Here is a 19,259-nt window from a genome sequence, read left to right on the forward strand (position 1 = left end):
TTTCTTTTTCATTTCTTTTTCTTTTTCATTTTCTTTTTCATTTTTGTTGTTTTTTATGACACGTTACTGAATGACGATTATTATGATGATGCACTGTCTGTCCGCTATCTGTCTGTCTGTCTGTCTCTATCATAAAGTCTTCTTACTTGGATGCCACCTCGTCTGACCATACATATCCTCGTGAGATGCCAAACCCGCTACCCGCTACCCGCTACCCGTAACCTAGTGATGATGATGATGATGATGATGCTCAATCATAATAATAACAAAACGGCCCCGCCATGGTATCGACGGCATCTCGAATCTTGATTCCCTGCGATCCATATAAATCATTCACACCCAACTGAATCACATCATCCAACGTCGCATTCCGACTCGGAGGCACATTATTCACCGTAGTCGTATTCGCAATGACATAAATTCTCTCATTCTCCTCTTCTTCTTCACAATCATCATCATCATAATGTTGCCAAATCCACCACACGCGATCAATTTGGGCATGTTGAAGATAAAAATACGGATCTCCGACCGAAGCGAATAAATCTCCTCCGGGATCTCCTCCCGTGATGAAATGGCCACTGGTGTGGATGCCTAAAAATCCCGAAGCGAAATCTCCTTGCATGGTCGTTTGGAAGGCGCCAATGTGCGGGGATTGTGTGATGAGGGCGTAGCAGTCGGAGTCTTTGGACCAGATTTTTGCAGAGTAGGCGCCCAGGTCGCGGCGGAAACAGCGTGGGTTGTACGCGAGTCCGTTGGGCGCCGGGTTGGGGGCGATGAAGGAGAGGGCGGGAGTCACGGGGCCCAGGTTGACGGTGTAGTTGGAGAAAGGGCCGGTGGCGACACATCCTCCGCCTTGACCTGGGGGGAGGACGATGAAGGGCATGGCGTTGGAAGGGATGTTGGTGCCGTTGTTGCGAGAGTCGGGGACGCCGTTGCCGGATAGGGAGGTGTCGGAGCCGTCGAAGGCCGGGGCATTGAGAAGATCGAGGGCGTAGCGGCCCCAGTTGAAATAGGGAAATGGACCTAAGAGGAAATGAGGACATGTTCTTTTCTTCTTTTTTTTTCTTTCTTTTCCCGACACCTTCTCGACGTGAAGGAGTGATACTCACCGGTGTAGCCACACTCGTGGCGAAGAGCTTGTTCATAGGTCCAGGTGAAGTAGCGATGCCATGAGAGAAAGTTCCCCGTGCCGTGGATGGAGAGGGTTTGGTTGACATGCGTTCCGAAGAAGTCGTCGAACCTGCTGCGTGCTCCCGGTACGAGGTCACCGCTGATGGGTGGTTTGTGCATCAAGCAGAGGACGGCGTCGATGTAAGCTCTCTTCTCGTCTCGCGTGAGCGAGTCCCATTCCCTCCGGACCGAGGCTGTCTCCATGGTACATTTTGGCTTCTGTTCTGCGTCTGAGGGTCCTGTGTATGAGGGATGAGAGCGTGGGAGACGATGGCGGCCATATGCAAGCGTTGGTCCGCGTTCTGATACGAGTGTAGTCAGAGGCTGTTCACTGAAGCTCGCATGTCGACGAGAAGCTCTCCGGCGCACGTTGTCCAGTGCTTGGCGTGCAAGTTGATCGGTAGCAGATGTATCAGCAGGCACAAATGCGGCAATTGCATTGAGGACTGGGAGCGCGGCGATGATGCCCGGTGCGATTCGCATGATGGAGGCCCGAGTGATTGGAGACACACGTGGTAAGGTGTTCGTGTCGTAAGGATGTCTGGCTGTACTGTGAGCTACTTCCTAGCTGAGACTGCGAGCGGTGTATGAAGGGAATACACTCATTAGCTCCAAAGTCAGTTGTCAAACAGAAGTTGGCCACCGACGGCAGCATGTGGGCGCTGGGCGCTGAAGAGATGCCGCAGACATGAATCTTCCGCGCACGCGACCCGCGTGTGGCGTCTGTCGTCGGCAACGTGACGAAGGCGGTGGATGCTCTGAAGGATGAAGGATGGGCAAGCTTGCCGGCGTAGGATTCAGGCGAATATAGTCCATATAAAAGGTACCTACCCACAGTACTGAGTACCTGTACCTATTTCATCGCAAATGAGGCAGAACTTGGCCGGTTCGGGGGCGCAGATGTGAATATACACAATCGGACTGTTCTAGCCCTTTTCCCTTCATGGCTTCCCCCTTCATGGCCATATTATGATTCTTGTGGATTATTGCTGCCCAGGAGATGGAAAATATGGAGAAGATGGAAAAGCTTCTCGTCGTGCGCAGGTGCAGTCCCTGAAGATGTGCCGGGAAGAGATTGATTGATTGATACATGATTGGAACTTTGTCAATCTCATTTTTCTTGGATACACGACTCAGAGGTACATGTAGTGCCCCCCTCGCTAATTCCGTTGCGACACCGCCTCGGCAGCACCCGAATCCGACATATACCGTGATCTGCCTTGATTTATTCCATCTTCGGGAAGTCGGCAATCGGGTCTGTTTCTTGTCCAGTGAGTAGGAGTTGGAGGCGTTATTATCCATCTTCATCATTATTGTGTTCTCATGTCTTGGATGTCTCTTCTTCGACTCACCAACAACTAGGAGGCACATGTATGCCTAAGCGAAGTGCCTCCGCCTCGCCGCCTGTTGAACGGCGGAAACGGTCCAGCGGCTCGGCTCCCTCCGTGATCTACCCGCACTAAATTATAGTCTTGGCATGTTTCGACCAGAACAACCATTCCCTTCCACGTCTCTCCCATTCTCTCGCACGCAGCACAATAATAAGATGACGCCCCCCACGACGCACGACATATTTGCAGCCCGAGCACAACATCAAGCAGGCAGCGATGAATGCGGTCCGCACTCCCCCACGGGCCATACCACCAAGTTCGAGCGGTATAGCGGCCTGGATGATTTGATGTCGACATGATAATGATACCCCTGCAATAACGCTCTCGATGCACTTCCTGTGTCCGGCATATGCTTTCGCTACTTGCGTGAGGTACTCAGGTACATGTATCACTGGAAATCCAATCCAGCTGCCATCATGGCCCAACTGAAAAGCCATTCCTCTCCAAACGCGCTCGGCAGGGACGCGAGACGGCATCACTGACTTCACTTCGACGACGGCACTTCTCTCGTGGCTCCTGCGCTCGCGAGCAAATCCTGTATACCTAATAAAATTCTGCTCGGTAGGTACCTCTTGCTTTTTCCATGCCAAGCATTTGATCCAGGCTGATCCGTGATGGCCCTGATGTGTAGTTGGCCGTACTTGGGCAGCTGTGAGTTGTCATGAGATCTTGCAGGATTCGGTCACAGTCATAAGCCACAATGAGCGCTCCCTGTTGATTCTGTCGCTGTGTTCGTTCGACACTGATTCCCGTTATACTATTCCCGCTGTCACATCAGACGTGGTGTCGTGGGTATTCCCGGATCAACCTTTGACACCTGCAACAAAGTCAACTGGTACAGTATACTCTTAGACTTCATAATCACACACCCAGGATCGATCGTGCTCCACATCTCTTCACACAATTCATCCCAGCCCTCGGATTAATCGTCATCTCTAGTGTGCTACCATACATGTAGCTGGCAAGCGCCTCCGGCTTGCAGCACCATCAGTGTATCGATGTGGTAGCACGACAGGCCACCGAGGAAGAGCAGGATCGACGACCACGACCATCTCCATCCTCACCCGACGACAGGTCATGGAATCACCACCCGATCCGGAGTATTGCGCAGAGAGCAATGCCACCGAGATACTGGGAGTGACGGGCGCCATGATGGCCATGGCTCTTGTCACCTGTGGGGCGAGATTTATCGTTCGAGCGACAATGATGAAGTCTTACGGCGCCGACGATCACATCATGATGGCAGCTCTGCTCTGTGCAATTGCAACGTTTATATGCTTCGTGGGCGAGGTGAATCATGCGAATGCGGTCGGAAGACACTTTCCATGGTAAGTTGGTATCTCGTGCCTGAGCTCTACGCTTATCGGCATTAACACTTCCTCCCAGTATTACTCCAAGCCAACACCAGTTGTTTGCGAAGTGGCAATATGTGCATTCACTCGTGGTCATGTGGGGTGTCATCTTGGTCAAGATTTCGATTGCATTATTCCTGATGCGGCTCGTACCACCAGGGAGGAACTGGAAAGTCTTTCTCTGGGCCACTATCGGTATGCTCCACGCTCTCTGACATATGATAGAGAGAGGGCCTGGAATGCTGACACGAAATGCAGTGTTTCTCGTGTGCTTTATGCTCGCTTGCACTGGTACCTTAGTCTTCCAGTGTTGGCCGATCTCAGCAGTCTGGACATTTCAGTTTGAGCATTGCTTCTCCAACGCCACCTTCGCTGCGATCGGCCTGACCAACACCTCCATCAACTGTGCGACCGATTTCCTGCTCGCCACTCTTCCTGTCCCTGTGATCATTCGACTCCATGTCAACAAGCGCACCAAGATGACATTGGCTCTCATTCTCAGCGTGGGGTATTTTGCCTGTGCGGCCGGAATCGTGAAAGCAGTAAAGCAGGCTACCTTCTTCGACGAGACGGATCCGCTTTGGCACAATTCCTTCAACGTCTGGAACATGATTGAGCTCTGCGTGGGCATCACCGCGGCATCCTTACCAGGACTACGACCACTATTTGCCAAGATCCTCGCGAGCACCAAAAGCGTCTTCAGTCACTCGTGGGGCTCCAACGATCGCACCGTTGCCAACAACTCCTCCTCCTCAGGCTCTCACCATCGGCACAACAACAATGACCAACGACGAGGAAATTTCAAATTCCGCGCGGGCATCAGTTTACTCGACATGTCCAACATCTCCGGTGGTGGTGGTGGAGAAACCTCCAAATCCAAGTCTCCGCCACGACCACAACGACCCTCACGCTCGAATCGCATGGACGACGACGACGACGAAGAGAATGGACTTTTCCAGGTCGACCCCAAACGCTACACCGTGGCAGTGACGGCCGCCGCGCGAGACCCGGGCGATGACGGGAACTGGGGAGGAGACGATCTGGAATCACCCGCGAGAAGTGATAGTCAAGAACGACTGACACGACCCACACCAGCACATACCTGTATCTACAAAACGACAGAGGTGTCACAAACGAGCTTGTTGCGTCGATGAGAAGAAAGAAAAAGAATTAATCAAGTGTACTGCCTGCCTGCCGCATCAATGCATGAATGCATGGCAATGGCAATGGCATGGAAATGGGCTGGGCCCCCCCGAAATGATTTGATGAGATATGAATTCCTGAATTAATTGTTCCCCTCTCTCTCTAGAGAAAGAGAGAGAGAGGATTGTAGGATAGGAGTAGTAGGACTTTTCGCTGCGCAATATACAGCTGCTTCGGCTCCTTTGAACATGTTTAAATGACCTGGTATCATAGTAGTGATATCTACTGGAATGAACAGGCTTGCAACACGCAATAAAGTTGTCTATCTTCGTTTTAATCAACAGCATTGTGGTCATGCCAGTCACCGCCCCTTTCACCTCCCCGGGACTGGCTGAGTCGCACATGTAGATCCTGCCAGACGAATTCCAGCCCTCATGCCAGATGACAATTGCGGACGTATGGGTGACAGGACAGGAAGGAAGCATACGAAAGGTTTGGCCTGAGAGCGTTTTGTCTCCTACGCAGCAGCCGCGGCCTCACTCTTTCTCTTCCTCTTCTTCTTCTTCTCTGTTCCGCTCGCCGTCTCCGCTTGGCTTGACACGGGAACAGGCTGATGCTGTTGTGGTGCAGGGGCAATGGCGGCTTGCTTAGCAACGTCTTCCTTGCTGGGTCTCCCTCGCTTCTTCTTCTCGCCTCCGTCGGTAGTGCCTGGCGTCTCTGCAGCAGCCTTACGCTTCTTAGACGCGGTCGATGGCTGCTGCGAGGCAGCTGGAGCTGTGCGGGGCCCGGGGGTCGCAACAGGGACGGGGTCAGTCAGCTGGGGATCAATATTGTGGTTGGCGGTAATGTTATTGAACGGCACCACTGGGGCAGCGTCAGCAGCGGCCTTGACTTTCTTCGGCTTCGGAGTCTTCTTCTCCATTTTTACGGGTGGGGGAGGAGGCGTCGGCAGCTTCGCAGGGGCGGCTTCTTCCTCGTCAGAATCCTCCTCGCTAGAACTGTCGTCATCGGATGTAGATGAGCCGTCACTCTCTTCCTCTTCTGCGACAGGCGTCACACCGTTGACAGGGAGAGCAGAAGGGGACTCGGCTTCGATATCGGGCGACTCAGCATCGTCCTCTATGTGGCCTCCCACAGCCTTGTATGCCCTAGTCGCTTCGGCGTACGCGCCCATCTCGCCTTGGTATGCTAGGTGATATGGCTGGCGCTGGGCGTCGGTCATGGCCTTCCATCGCTCCGTCGCGATCTTGCTGATATCTCCGGCCTTGGTGCCTTCGCTCGGGGGAGACTTGGCCACTTCCTGCGCGATGAAGGGCCGCACCTCTCTCAGGTAGCGGAAGTAGGCAGTGAGCGGGCGCTTGGGCGCATTCGGATCTCGAGGCTTGTAAGGGCGCTTCTCTTTCTTCTTGGCGTCGACAGCGGGGGTGTGAGCATCAAACGAGTGCGATGCGACCTGAAGCAAGCCATTTTGAATGGCCTGCTCTGCAAGTTGCGCAGCGCCAGCGACACCTTGGAAGGGCAGGATGAGCTGGCTGATGTCGAAGGAGCCGGCGCCTTGCAGCACGACATCGGTGTGGGCAATGTAGGCTTTGATGGCGTTGTCGATGGAGCTGCTGAGGCCAATGTATGCGCTGGTGAGCTGGACAGGCGTCAGTCGTTGCTAGGAGGTAGCCGAGTCTCGGTTGTTGCTATGCTCTGCTCTGCTGTGCTGTGCTGTGCTGTGCTGTTGCTGTGAGGCGCGTCGCGTCGCATTGTTTGTCGCGTCTCGCAGGCTGCTTGGGAGGCGAGTGCATGCAAATCAAGACTCACCGCGTTGCGCGTTTCCACGAATTTGGCCGTGTCGACTTCGATATGCATCGTCGACGGCAAGGTGGCCATCTTGTTGCTGCTGTTGCTGTTTGCTGTTGCTGTTGCAATACCTGAATGCCCAGTGGCGGCGGCAGCAGTACCTGACCTTAGCAGTCGGGCGGGCAGGATATTATTTCCGGCGAGACGGAATTTGGTTAAGCGTTCGTGAAAGAGGGCAATGGAAGGCGGCGAGACGGCGAAGACTTTGAACTAGAATTTGAAGTAATTGAGTGTGATGGGGATTTCGTCGTTTTCCTTGGCGACCGTGTCCCAAAGTGGCCCCATGTGGATAAGTTTTTTGGTACATTACAGATGTATATGGCTTATATCACTGCCAAGACCTCAAAGTGTATCTCTAGGACGTTTAGGATCAAAACCATCGATATCATATACAGTGACTAGGGTGCTCTGCTGTATCCGGAAGTGCGTATAAGCCCTACTCGGATAGTAATGCCGTAACGGAGCGTTATAACTTATCTGGATTTGGCAGACGCATTGAGATTGAGGTGCGTAACAAAAAACTTCAGGTCCTCATCGACGCGTCCTTAGAATTAGCCGCAACCTGCTGCGGTGGCTACACCTGGATGAAAGAACTGGCAGAGCGTAACGAGGACTTCATCTGGCATGAGGTAGCTACAGATCGAAAGTCGTACTACAGAAGAAGCGCCCGATCGAGACCTTGCGTTGCGAGAATGGGGCCATTACGCGAGAGTACATAGATGGCTGGCATGCGCAACGGCTTTTTACTTCGTGCGGAGTCCCATAATGAGCTGGCACAGTAGCTCGAGACAATACCCAATGGAGGATAGACCTCTCCAATCGTGCGGACTACGAGGAAATCCATAGAGGAGGTACCTAAAGCTTGCATGCATGGAGACACTGAAGCTCGACGCACTTCGAAGTGCAGGAAATGGCTCGTAGTCCTGCCGAGTTAGCTTGATGTATTCTCACCAGCGGACTATCATTGTGCAGTATATCCTTCGGGAAAGCACCAAGATTTAGGTAGTAGCCCAGAGTAGGCTTGGCGTGCGGTAGCAACCAAACGAATCCATGGGGCTGTGTCTGTCACAAGTCCTCTACTGTCCACGGTAATTTCGAGACTGAGGTGCGAAGGCTGGTGTCACGGATCTGTTTCCTAATAGATGAAGTAGCTTTGGCTCAAAGGTAGCGTCAAGGCAGGCTCAGCCTTCATCTCCACTCCATCGGCTTCCACGATCTGGTTGAAAGTCAGCATGCATCCCACTGCACGTCACGCGGTGTTTAAAGCGCCGTGAAGGGAACTCACATATCTCTCCGGGTCGACTTTCATCTTCGGCATTACCCCATTGAACTTCATGTCCTTCTTACCAATTGACCTGCAGTTCTTCACTGCCTCGATCCTCTTCTTTAAGCCATACCCACCAACCTTACCATTCTTCACACTTGCATCACTGACCCAAGCTATACCGGTGCTAGGAACCATGGCGCCAAACATGGGCCTCATCATCACTGGCTCGACAGTGGGAATACTGGCGTTGGGATCACCCATCTGAGACCAAGCGACCATACCCCCCTTCACCACTTGCTTCGGCTTTGCACCAAAGTTGGCTGGGTCCCAAAGGACGAGGTCGGCCAGTTTCCCTGGCTCGATGGACCCGATGAGGTGAGACATACCTTGAGCTACTGCCGGGTTGATCGTATACTTGGAGATGTAGCGTTTGACGCGGAAATTATCCACTTCAGTGCCTTCGTCTTCTGGCAGGAAACCTCGTTGAACCTTATTCTTGTGCGCGGTGTTCCATGTTCGCAGAATGACCTCTCCGCAGCGACCCATGGCCTGGGAGTCTGAAGACATCATGCTGATAGCTCCAAGGTCGTGAAGGACATCTTCTGCAGCGATGGTTTCTGCTCGAATGCGTGATTCAGCAAAGGCAACATCTTCCGGAATATTGCGGGATAAATGGTGGCAGACCATGAGCATGTCCAAGTGCTCGTCCAATGTGTTGCCAGTATATGGGCGTGTCGGATTGGTGGAGGATGGGAGCACGTTTGGATGCTCCACGACGCTAATAATGTCCGGTGCGTGACCGCCTCCCGCACCTTCAGTATGATAGGTGTGAATCGTGCGGTCCTTGAACGCCGCGACGGTAGTCTCGACGAAGCCAGACTCGTTCAAAGTATCAGTGTGGATCAGAGTTTGTATATCATATTCATCGCATACGGACAGACAGGTGTCTATCGTTTTCGGAGTGGTGCCCCAGTCCTCATGCAGCTTGAGACCGCACACGCCGGCTTCTGCTTGTTCTCGAAGTCCAGTCGGGTCTGCATCGTTACCTTTACCCGTGACACCAACATTGATAGGCAGCACATCACATGCTTGCAACATCCACTCTATCATTTTGGTGCTTGGCGTACAAGTGGTTGCACATGTACTTGTGCTAGGACCAGTTCCGCCGCCTAGGAAGGTCGTGATGCCGCTGGCAACTGCCTCATAGGCTTGTTGCGGACAGATGAAGTGGATGTGGGAGTCAAACCCGCCATATGTGACGATTTTGTGCTCTCCTGCGATTACGTCTGTCGCGCCGCCAATGACAAGATCTGGGTGAACTCCTGCCATCACATCTGGATTACCTGCCTTGCCAATGCCAACGATGATGCCATTCTTAATGCCGATATCAGCCTTGTAGATGCCGGTATAGTCAACAATCAGTGCATTTGTGACTACAGTGTCTAGGCAGTCTTTATCCAGTCGTCCGGAGGCCTGACCCATGCCGTCCCGAATAGTTTTGCCACCACCGAAAGAACACTCGTCCCCATAGACGGTCAGATCTCGTTCAACCTGGATCCAGAGATCTGTGGGACCCAGCCTGACTCGATCTCCGGTGGTAGGTCCGAACATGGCCACATAGCTTTCGCGATCCATAGTGTAGTTTTCCAAAACCAGATCTGCGCGTGGCTGTTCGACGTGGAGGAAACCGCCCTCCCTCAGTCGCTGTATTAGTCCATCTTCACTGACAGCATGTATGCCACCAGCTGCAAGGTCGTTACCTCCTCGAATGACCTTGTTGCCCGCAATCTCAACAAGCGTGACAGTCCTGCTTTCTCCTGGCTCAAATCTCACAGAAGTCCCAGCTGCAATGTCCAGCCTCATGCCCCTCGCCTTGATACGATCGAACTCCAGCTTGGGGTTTGTCTCGACGAAGTGATAATGGCTCCCCACCTGGATTGGCCTATCACCTTTGCTCGTCACTTTCAGCTTGATCCTCCGTCTTCCCTCATTGAGCGCGATCTTGCCAGCGGCACCCTTGACAGCCACAACTGCACCTGGCATCTTTTCATGTTCCCATGCTTTCAACCCTTCCACAGGCGGCCACGGAAACTTTTCCAATGCGGGCGCAGGCAAGAAACTTCCATACAGCGCTCTCTCCAGATTGCCATCATCTGTAGCAACGGGATTGTGGATGGTGACCAGATATGTGCCATTTCTGAAGTTCCCTTCTACCATCATTTCCGTCAAGGTATGGGGCACGCTGGGCAGGACATGGCGTCTTCCCAGCAGGGTTGTGCCCAGCGACATGAGGTCTGCGACCGTGTGCTCGCCATCTCGGATGAGTTCGTGGAGGACTGAGGCGATGAGAGCGAGGGCTTCGGTGTGATTGAGGCGGACACCACGGGCGAGTCGTCGTTGAGCAAGAAAGCCGGTCTGCGAGATGAGGAGCTTGTCGATCTGAGCAGGTGGACTGAGGTTAGTATGAAGTCGTACGGCATCTCTAGTGTCCGCGTCATGGGGAAAGGTAGGTAGCTGTGGAGTCGGGACATGGGCGGTAGGAAATGTGGTGGTACCTCCTTCGGCGCCAACTGCATCTTGCCGTCGACAACGTTGTACCTTTTCTAACCTTTTTTACTACCTCCTATATGTGACGTGAAGTCGTCTGAGGTGGTATGTGATTTTGTGCAGCACAAGTACAAACTACCTAGGTACCTCCTAGGATATAGTGGAGAACAGGAAGAGCGGGGTCTTCTAGATCTCTGTGCAGGGCCCGAGCCACAGCGATAAGAAATGGGGATATGGAGTACATGGACGAGTGTCTACCAGGTACCTATACAGTGGCTGGTGCTTATGTCGGTACCGTGGCGTGGATATGGCTGAGGATTATAGCATCCTCAACCTCATCTGTTGTACACCTACCTAGGTACCTTACCTCTACGCATCGTCCTCGCCGTCCTGCTGTCCCGCCGCCGTAAACTTCTTCCTCTTTCCGCCTTCAGTGAGCTTCTGTAACGCAACTTTGTTGACCTGGGCTCCGATCTTCTGCTGCATCTTCTCAATTTCCTTCTCAGCATCTTCGGGATCCTCCTCGGCAAAATCTAGCACAAGTCTTCTCCCTAGCAAATGGGTATCCTTCAGTGCGTCCATTGCGCTCTGGGCCTCTTTGACAGTAGTAAAGTCCGCAAAAGCGAACCCTCGAGCCCCACGATCCATCTTTTTCGGAACACGCACACTTCGCAGTTGGCCATACTCCCCAAATAGTGCTCGAACATCCTTTTTGGTAGCCTCAAATGGCAAGTTCTTGATGATAACTTTCGTTGTCGCAGCTTTCTTGGCTTTATCAGCTTGCTTGCGCTTTTCGGCTGCGTCTTCACCTTTGTGGGACGCGCGAATCTGTAATTTATGGCCTTCAAGACTGTAACCGTCCATGGCTTGTAGAGCTGCTTGAGCGTGCTTAGGAGTTTGGAACTCAAGGAAGCCGAAACCCATGCTGAGCTGGCCACGTTTGGGGTCAGTCCTCATCTTGACGCGAGCGTTCAAGAAACCATCGAGGGGCTTGAAGGTCTCGGTGAGAAGAGATGTCGTAGTACTGAAGTTCAGATTGCGCACAAACAGCGTGGCCGAGCCAGCAGTGTCTGCAACCGTGCTGTCTTTCAACTCTGACGTAGAAAGCTTACTGACGCCCTCAGGAGTCGACTGCGCGCTTTGTTCATCGACTGGCTTGGCGGAAAATACGTCCTTCGGCGCCTTCTCGAGAAACAGCACGGACGACTTCACCCGCCGATACGCCAGCGTCCCAAACGCTGCCTTACACTGTGCAGCGTTGCCATACTCCACAATTGCTATTGTACCGGCCGGTGGCATGAGAAATCGCTTGACGTCCCCTTGCTCATCAAATAGCCGCCTCAGCTCATCTCGGCTGCAGTCTGCTGGAATGTTTTTGACAAGAATGACGGTGTCACCACGCGCGCTTTTCTTGAACGAGTCGAGATCGACGCCTTGTTGCCGGAAGTAAGACTTTGTTTCCTGGATAATGTGCGTCTCTGCATGCGCCTGTTTAACCGCAGCATCGCTGGATGTAGGATCAAGCACTTCCGACTTTGCCAGACCCAGGCGAGTCGCTACGCTGGAGATAACGGCATCTTGGTTCATGTAAAGGGCGTTCCAATTGAAAACTGTATTGGCTGCTTCTCGTTTCCGCTTGATCTCCTGTTGTTTCTTCAAGGGCAGCTTCGCCAGCTCGAACTCATCAATTTTGTTCTCTCGTTTAGCCGTCGCAGGCAAGATATGGATCAGCCTGCCCTGGAAAGTACGTCCATCCCGATCAACCAGCGCCTTTTCGGCGGAGTCAGGGTCAGTGTATTGGACGTACGCGAACCCTTTAGAAGACCCCGTCGTCTTGTCCAGCGGTATATGTATCTATATCACCACGATGGTCAGCAACTGCATCCCGAATTGCTTGTAGGGTCAAAGTGCCAAGTGTTGGAGTAATCAGATATTGACGAAGCATCTACTAAAATACAGTCCTCTTTTGGTCTAAGCATGTGCCGAAGCATAAGCTGTCCCTATCAGGAGATCATCATGAAAAGAGAAATTACGTTAACAGATAGGCTTACCTGTTCTAAGTTGCCAAATGACGAGAATTCGGCTTCGAGGTCTTCATAGCTGACGTCGTAGGACAGATTCCTCACGAAAAGACGCATTGTGGATCGCACCGCCTCTATATCCTTATCGGGCACATCGTCCTCGCGCTCTTCTTCTGCAGGCGGCGTCGGTATGGACGACCTGGGCTCTGGAGCCGGTGTAGAGAGTCGTGTCTCAGCACGACTCGGGCGTACAACTTCAGTGTCGGAATCGGAGTCGTCCTGTTTCGCATGCGATATCTCCTCATCTTCATCGTCTAACAAGCCCAGCAGTCGACTTGTTCGAGATCGTGCCCACTCGTCATCAGTCATTGCCATTTTCCCGCTCGCTTCTGGCTGCTGTTCAATATTGCCAGCAGGCTCGGCGACCACCACCTCTACAGGCGCATCGGGCATGGAGTCTTCATGCACCGGCTTCGGAATCGACGTCGTGCGTTTCGCTTTCTTCGGGACCTGTTCATATTCATCGTCGCTTGCGCCGGCCTCGATTATCACTGCGGTCTCGTCGTTCTCAGCCATTGCTATCGGATGCGCCATAGCATCGGCCACCAGAGCCTTTTTGTCGCTCTTGGACTTATATGAATCGAGGAACTCCTTCAGCTTGGGGTCCTCTTTGGCGGCATCTTCGTGGGGTTTGCTGTCAGTGTCTCGCTTGCGCTTCAACTGGTTATTCTCGGCGAGGGGCTGCTCGTTAGCACCTGTGACCTTAGCTGTGGGATTTCTTCTTGAAGCAGGGCTTTCGTCGATGGGTCGGGCGATCTCAACACCAATACGAGACATGCGAATAAAAGTCTTGTTGAAGTACTTGACCGCCTTCTGGGCATCCTCGCTGGTCTTGAAGCCAACATAGCCTATGCGACGATTGGGGAAGATCTTTGCATCGGTGATCTGGCCCTTTTGCCCAAAATGCTTGCGAAACTGTGCTTCATCGAAGGTGGGCGGCAGGCCTTTCACGAATATGCGTGAAGATGCCATGGCGATGAACAGAATGTCGCGGTGTGGTAGGAGGTCATGTAGTGTGGTTGATGCACAAGCAGATTCGAGACCGGCGCGAGAGAATCTTTTTTGTCTTTTTGGCTTTCCTTGGCGGGCCCCACAAAACCTCGTCCTCGCTCGCGAGCTCCCCCCGTCTGACCTGAGACTGAGCCAGCCCAGCCTTCGTCCTACCTGACTACATCACCACCGACAACCGACACGCCCATACCACCACCACATTAGCGCCAACTCGACCTAACCCGTCTCCGGATCCTCGGTCTTCCACCCCGTACAGTCGACTCCCCAAACGCGCATCACCTGCAGTCATGGCAGACGAAAAACACCAGGATGAGAAGCTCGAGGGTAAGATTTGCGCCTACGCGAAGTAATGTATTGCCAGTGACTGACTCCCCAGATAGCTCAGATCAAGTCCGTGGACATGGTATGCGCTCGATAGTCAAGCCAAATTGCAAACGCGGATTCTGACCAAAATATCGCTCAGAATGAGGACATGCAGCAAGAAGCCATTGAAGTTTGTACGCGATGCCTCGACTCCGTCCACACGACCGAAATTGACATTTTCACAGCGCAGGAGGCCATGAACAAATACAGCATCGAGAAGGTGAGTTGCAGCCGCCTACACGAGATATACACGTCTGCTAAAAAAATCATTGCAGGAAATTGCTCAGCACATCAAGCGCACTGTATGTTTTCACTCGCACACGACTGCGCGCCAACATGTTGGAACAGTATCTAATCTTTCCACCAGTTCGACGAACGGAAGGGCGCAACATGGCATTGCATTGTCGGCCGGAACTTTGGCTCCTTTGTTACTCACGGTGAGCCATCTCGCGTCATTCACTCCTACAGCCCCACTCAGAGTGATTAACTGACTCGAGATACAGAAACGAAGCACTTCATCTACTTCTACCTCGGACATTGCGCTATCCTGCTGTTCAAGACTCAGTAGACCAGCGAGATACATCAATCAAGCTGGCCTCTTCATCCTGAACGTGTTCCGAGCAGATGAGATCCCATATCGTAAATTCATTGGCGTCGCTGAAATTTGTACATTCCGGTTGACAATTCATAAATATATTTCGTGCCTCTCCATCGAACTCGTCGCCTCCCCAGTTGCCTTTTTCCCATACTAGTGGTGGTGCAGTCTTGAACGACAGCAGAATCGACGACCCTAGGAGGTACTTCCTACCTCCTAGCCACAAGCAATTTTCCCCATTCCCCAGATAATCAGATCGACAGCAGGCCGGAGTTTGCCGCTCGAAACTCAGCCTCATCACGCTCCGATTCCGCTTCTTGCGCCGAGACGCCCTGACGCGCAATCTGCAACTGCCAACCTGCAACCCCGACCTACTATAGTTACCTACATCCTACTCCTTCATCACATCAAACTCGCCACTACGACTTCGAGCACATTCTCAACTTGCGCGCGTGAGGAGTGCAGTCCTTCCACAGTACGAGATGGCCTTCATATTCACGTGTGGAACACACAGTACGTCACTCCAAAAAAAACGCCACGCGAGGACTCTGGGTCTGGAGCTCCATACCAGGTGCATGGCGGTCCCTACGCAGGTTCCAGCTAAAGATTCCCCACAGCGTTTCAATCCCTACTGAAGGGCTACGAAAACATCACAGTCCAATGCCAGAACTGTGGCAATTTCTCCGGCAAGGTCGTCAAGAGATGGTAAGCTATAGCAACACTCCCGAACATGCACCGACTAAGGTACCGACAAACCTTGCCCATCACGCGCATCCATCGTCATGTCGGACCTCACTTGTCATGGTCTGATGATCGCTAACAACTCCACGAAGGGAATGGTTTACCTTCTGTTTCGTTCCGATCATACCATTTAGCTTGAAGCCCTGGCACGCAGTGAACTGCCACATTTGCCAGTTCAAGCAGGACATCAAATATCGGCCGGATGTACAACAGCAGATGCAGCAGATCGATCAGGGAGGTGTGCCGATGAACAATCAACAACCGCAAGGTGCGCAGGCAGGAGGAGCAAACCAGGGCTGGAACAGCGGGAACCCGTATGGACAAGCAGATCAAGCGGCGATGAGTGGCGGCGCTGGAGGTGGCGGAGGACCCGGGCAGTATCAGCCGCCGGTAGGTCAGCCTCCGCAGTATAAGTAAAGAGATCGCAATCGACGGAATGGCGGCGGGGTGGAAGAGCGAGGTTTATGTTTTGAGATACCATACCACGGCTTCATGAGACGGAATTCGAGTATATGCGGTTCTCTTCTTCCAGCCAGTCTCTCCTGCTGGCCCGCGGCTCAGTAGCATACCCATGGACTGAAGCATGCGTCACCCGAAGACTCTGCATGCGTCGACAGCATACAACTGGCCTGATGCCACATCAAAATCCAAGACGGTGCGGTCTTACGCCTGCTGTGTGAGCGCTCTGAACTTGGGGGCGAGGGAGCTAGCTCAATGCCAAACTGGACGACGAAAGTTGCCGTGATGGGAATCGATCCCGTCGTCCACCGTCCAGGCGCTATGGATAGCGAAGCAGAATTCCAGTGAGATCGGTGTCGCTAAGCAGCCTGGGCTATTGGTCTTGATACGTCTTGAGAGAGGTTTGCAGTCTCAGCATAGTCAGCTTCGCAGGCCAGTCCCGACTTCTCATCAGCCTGCACGAGACGAGTCTGGACTGCCGCAAGGTGACTCTGTACGAAGAGCCGTGGAGTCACGTGAACGTCCCAATAATCGCCACTGTGACACACCTCCTTGCATGACTGCTGCGAGCTCTTCTGCAACCTTAGCCTACCGAGATGCAATCTTGAAGTGCTTGCAGACAAAGATCAGTCTTCGAGAAGTCGAACCGAACGTGGTCCGGACGATGCTGCCCGTGTATCTCTATAACGCGGTCCATCACAACAATGCTCACATTCCGTTGCTCACAATATCGCATTCCAGCTCCCACGCCGAGTGTCTTGCCTGGAGATTGCCACCACGCCGAGACTTTTCAGTATCCCTTCCTCGATTGACCTTTTTGCTAGGCGTTGCAACGTCACCTGCTGTGCCCTTGCACTCCGCTTTGATGAGTCCGCCAGTCCGGTCTGCGCAAACTGACTGCTCACGCTGGTGGATTCTGGATCGTGCAATCGGCACAGTAGCCGGCCCACCTTCTCACGCATAAGCAGAGGAAGTGGCCGAGATTGCCTGCGCTCCTGGGTTCCTGTTGGCGACACAAGGCTAGTCAGCGGCACCCTTTGCTAAGGTACTGTAGTCCAGTATATACTGGCTACTGCGTAGCAACGACAGCGTGATGCACGATCATTCTCTTCCGTCTGGGAGGCACACTCTCCTTAATAACACAATTGATCATTCTCATTCACCCAAGTCTCTCCCTCTCAGACATATCGTCCCTTTTCCCCAATTCACATATCTATCACGCTGCTCGACGAATCACGGCCTAGCCGGGGGAGGCCCGTCAGACATTCTTCACATACAGCATTCTTGTCCTGCGTTCCTCATCGATCATGGCGGTACTGCTTCCTGCACCCGTGGTACCCTCCAACGCACCATCTCACTCAGACGCCATCCATGGCCAGTCATCAAGAGTCCTCCAAGAGCACTCTGGCAATCGACAACATGACTACTTCGCTGCGTCACTGGAACAGGAACAGAAGCTCCCGTCAGCATGCCTTTCAGAGAATGCTTATGTGGCATATCAACACGACCCGAGGCCAGCACACGTGAGCCACCAGACACGAATACAGCATAATCGTAGCCGAGACGCACAGCTTGGACACCGTCATGGCCAGAGAGACCCCGAGCAGATCAGAAGAGAGGCTAAATATCTTCTTGAGCGCTTCAAGGCCTCTGAAGCATGGAGCAAATATCGTGATCGTCAAGCGAAGAAGCCGTCATCAGATCATGTGTGGCCCGAGGAGCTAGAGTGGGCTTTCTTCGAAGGTGTGCATCCAGATATCATTATAGAATTATCTGATACTAATGTGACCAGCATTAGTCACCTGGCCGCCAATGCGACGTCGCCAGATCCAATACAAGGAGAAGCGTCGCGGTCGGAACGAGCTGATTGCGGATTACATCCAAGAGCACACTGGAGAGCGGCGTGACCGGAAGCAAGTTTCTAGCCATATTCAAGTCATCAAACCCTTCGTCAGAGACGATCCACACATCATGCGATACCTCTCGAAAGATGATCTGAGCAACTATGGCCACTCACATATGTACTATACACATAACCATGGCCAGTACTCTACTGGAGGACGCAGAGCATCTCAGTACCATCCCACCGTACCCGTCTACCCGACCAGAAGCGCCGCCAACGCCTATCATAGCCTGTCGAAAATCAAGCAGCGGCTGTCCACATTTCAGCCCAAAGAATTCTCGATGTTCGTGCAACGCAAATTTGACGCCGAGAATACCCAGCAATTGCACGTATACACCACTAAATGGGACGAACCAGTCAAGGAGGTACATCCCAGCTGGGATGAATTCAACACAGGCTTCCCGTTGCTGGCTGCAATGCACGCGCAACGCCCAATCGACTGCAATATGATGTTCGCTAGTGCATCGATTGCTTTCCCCACGGAGAGCTGGAAAGATAGAGAGCGAGTCGAGCTCGGCATCAGTCTGTCTTGCACATCCCAAGATCTGCCAGCGGACGCCCAGGTATTCTGCACCAACCGATTCTATCGCAAAGGTCAGCTGCTCCGAGGACATGGCGCTGACCCTGTTCCGATGGAGCTCATGTCAGATGATGGGAGCTGCGTGGAGACGCAGGTCAAATTTGGATCAGCCTTTTGGGCCAGAACACTGGCATCACTTGCCAACAAGCTCAGAATGAGTGAAGCTGAGATTGCACAAGGGCACAACCCACGGGACGAGGTTGACCAAGACCTCCGAGAGACCACGGCTATTCAAGAGGTTGTAGTCAACATACCTGATGGTAGCGTGCAACGCCTACTGGTCATCTACTGGGAGTTCCGACTCAGTTCTGCGCAGCGAGGCAGCACCAAATGGCGTCAGATGAAGTTGCCCACGTCTACACCAGTGACAATGACTAGTCCTTACCGGGCTGAAGTCTACAGCGAGCTCAAGAATGAAAGAATTGACAGCGTATTCGACTACGGCACGCAGTCCTTCAGTGGAGGAGATTCATATGCCACAAGTCAACCTACTGCGCTTCAGTCACCGTTCGAGTACGATAATTCTTCCTCGTCAGGCAGCGCACTCAACTCAGCTGCCTGGCAACCTTCAGCTCCACTCGATGCCACCACCGACATCACAACAAACACCGCACCAGCCTCGGCCACGGATCTCTTCCCGCCAGGCGGAGAGAATAGCTTCGACTTTTCTGGCGGGAACATCCATATATCCTATGATAACATGGACTTTAGTGCTTTCGATGCAGCAGCTTTCGACTTTGGTACGGGGGCCGACTTCGCCACTGATCCTGCACTGGAAGGTTACCGCACACAAGACTTCGCACAGCAG

At 52.9% G+C, this 19,259-nt stretch overlaps 8 protein-coding genes across 8 annotated transcripts; 4 read left to right on the forward strand and 4 right to left on the reverse strand.

Annotated features, from left to right (window-relative positions):
• Positions 1–99: 99 nt before the first annotated feature.
• On the reverse strand, positions 100–1,742 carry SEPMUDRAFT_148263 (Di-copper centre-containing protein). The gene is made up of 2 exons (XM_016904813.1): positions 1,110–1,742; positions 100–1,023 (listed from the first exon to the last, which is right to left on the reverse strand). Exons 1-2 carry the CDS (start codon positions 1,651–1,653, stop codon positions 251–253), a joined length of 1,317 nt encoding a protein of 438 aa, XP_016762719.1. The 5' UTR covers positions 1,654–1,742; the 3' UTR covers positions 100–250.
• Positions 1,743–3,638: 1,896 nt separating this feature from the next.
• On the forward strand, positions 3,639–5,067 carry SEPMUDRAFT_132224 (uncharacterized protein; the record flags this gene model as incomplete). The annotated part of the gene is made up of 3 exons (XM_016902484.1): positions 3,639–3,889; positions 3,948–4,108; positions 4,172–5,067. The coding sequence occupies 3 exons, from the start codon at positions 3,639–3,641 to the stop codon at positions 5,065–5,067; spliced, it is 1,308 nt and encodes a 435-aa protein (XP_016762720.1).
• Positions 5,068–5,295: 228 nt separating this feature from the next.
• SEPMUDRAFT_148265 (uncharacterized protein) lies at positions 5,296–7,102 on the reverse strand. Its single transcript, XM_016904814.1, has 2 exons — positions 6,866–7,102; positions 5,296–6,695 (listed from the first exon to the last, which is right to left on the reverse strand). Exons 1-2 carry the CDS (start codon positions 6,932–6,934, stop codon positions 5,574–5,576), a joined length of 1,191 nt encoding a protein of 396 aa, XP_016762721.1. The 5' UTR covers positions 6,935–7,102; the 3' UTR covers positions 5,296–5,573.
• A 270-nt stretch (positions 7,103–7,372) lies between these two features.
• Positions 7,373–10,814, reverse strand: SEPMUDRAFT_148266 (urease). The gene is made up of 3 exons (XM_016904815.1): positions 10,727–10,814; positions 8,190–10,610; positions 7,373–8,120 (listed from the first exon to the last, which is right to left on the reverse strand). The coding sequence occupies exons 1-3, from the start codon at positions 10,745–10,747 to the stop codon at positions 8,040–8,042; spliced, it is 2,523 nt and encodes an 840-aa protein (XP_016762722.1). The 5' UTR covers positions 10,748–10,814; the 3' UTR covers positions 7,373–8,039.
• A 175-nt stretch (positions 10,815–10,989) lies between these two features.
• Positions 10,990–13,786, reverse strand: SEPMUDRAFT_148267 (multiple RNA-binding domain-containing protein 1). Its single transcript, XM_016904816.1, has 2 exons — positions 12,770–13,786; positions 10,990–12,572 (listed from the first exon to the last, which is right to left on the reverse strand). The coding sequence occupies exons 1-2, from the start codon at positions 13,769–13,771 to the stop codon at positions 11,088–11,090; spliced, it is 2,487 nt and encodes an 828-aa protein (XP_016762723.1). The 5' UTR covers positions 13,772–13,786; the 3' UTR covers positions 10,990–11,087.
• A 183-nt stretch (positions 13,787–13,969) lies between these two features.
• SEPMUDRAFT_148268 (dynein light chain) lies at positions 13,970–14,881 on the forward strand. The gene is made up of 7 exons (XM_016904817.1): positions 13,970–14,134; positions 14,191–14,213; positions 14,274–14,307; positions 14,359–14,393; positions 14,449–14,475; positions 14,541–14,610; positions 14,677–14,881. The coding sequence occupies exons 1-7, from the start codon at positions 14,098–14,100 to the stop codon at positions 14,739–14,741; spliced, it is 291 nt and encodes a 96-aa protein (XP_016762724.1). The 5' UTR covers positions 13,970–14,097; the 3' UTR covers positions 14,742–14,881.
• A 252-nt stretch (positions 14,882–15,133) lies between these two features.
• On the forward strand, positions 15,134–18,041 carry SEPMUDRAFT_83035 (TEA-domain-containing protein; the record flags this gene model as incomplete). The annotated part of the gene is made up of 4 exons (XM_016910325.1): positions 15,134–15,281; positions 15,386–15,473; positions 15,602–17,711; positions 17,761–18,041. Coding segments are annotated over exons 3-4 (717 nt in total), but the record flags the coding sequence as incomplete, so codon positions are not given.
• SEPMUDRAFT_140339 (uncharacterized protein) lies at positions 15,251–15,926 on the forward strand (the record flags this gene model as incomplete). Its single annotated transcript, XM_016902934.1, has 3 exons — positions 15,251–15,281; positions 15,386–15,473; positions 15,602–15,926. 3 exons carry the CDS (start codon positions 15,251–15,253, stop codon positions 15,924–15,926), a joined length of 444 nt encoding a protein of 147 aa, XP_016762726.1.
• Positions 18,042–19,259: the final 1,218 nt, after the last annotated feature.

This window comes from Sphaerulina musiva, assembly GCF_000320565.1.
Source record: "Sphaerulina musiva SO2202 unplaced genomic scaffold SEPMUscaffold_3, whole genome shotgun sequence".
NCBI classification, from domain to species: domain Eukaryota; kingdom Fungi; phylum Ascomycota; class Dothideomycetes; order Mycosphaerellales; family Mycosphaerellaceae; genus Sphaerulina; species Sphaerulina musiva.

Excerpts from the sequence above, each read along its gene's own strand:
- SEPMUDRAFT_148267 (XM_016904816.1), bottom strand. The coding sequence starts at position 13,771 with ATGGCATCTTCACGCATATTCGTGAAAGGCCTGCCGCCCACCTTCGAT. Across the intron at positions 12,573-12,769 it reads CATTTGGCAACTTAGAACAG|ATACATATACCGCTGGACAA; the intron begins GTAAGCCTATCT and ends GTGGTGATATAG.
- SEPMUDRAFT_148263 (XM_016904813.1), bottom strand. The coding sequence starts at position 1,653 with ATGCGAATCGCACCGGGCATCATCGCCGCGCTCCCAGTCCTCAATGCA. Across the intron at positions 1,024-1,109 it reads CCACGAGTGTGGCTACACCG|GTCCATTTCCCTATTTCAAC; the intron begins GTGAGTATCACT and ends ATTTCCTCTTAG.
- SEPMUDRAFT_148268 (XM_016904817.1), top strand. The coding sequence starts at position 14,098 with ATGGCAGACGAAAAACACCAGGATGAGAAGCTCGAGG. Across the intron at positions 14,135-14,190 it reads CCAGGATGAGAAGCTCGAGG|CTCAGATCAAGTCCGTGGAC; the intron begins GTAAGATTTGCG and ends CTCCCCAGATAG. Across the intron at positions 14,394-14,448 it reads ACAAATACAGCATCGAGAAG|GAAATTGCTCAGCACATCAA; the intron begins GTGAGTTGCAGC and ends AAATCATTGCAG.
- SEPMUDRAFT_148265 (XM_016904814.1), bottom strand. The coding sequence starts at position 6,934 with ATGGCCACCTTGCCGTCGACGATGCATATCGAAGTCGACACGGCCAAA. Across the intron at positions 6,696-6,865 it reads TCGTGGAAACGCGCAACGCG|CTCACCAGCGCATACATTGG; the intron begins GTGAGTCTTGAT and ends ACGCCTGTCCAG.
- SEPMUDRAFT_148266 (XM_016904815.1), bottom strand. The coding sequence starts at position 10,747 with ATGCAGTTGGCGCCGAAGGAG. Across the intron at positions 10,611-10,726 it reads TGCAGTTGGCGCCGAAGGAG|ATCGACAAGCTCCTCATCTC; the intron begins GTACCACCACAT and ends CCACCTGCTCAG. Across the intron at positions 8,121-8,189 it reads AAGTCGACCCGGAGAGATAT|ATCGTGGAAGCCGATGGAGT; the intron begins GTGAGTTCCCTT and ends ACTTTCAACCAG.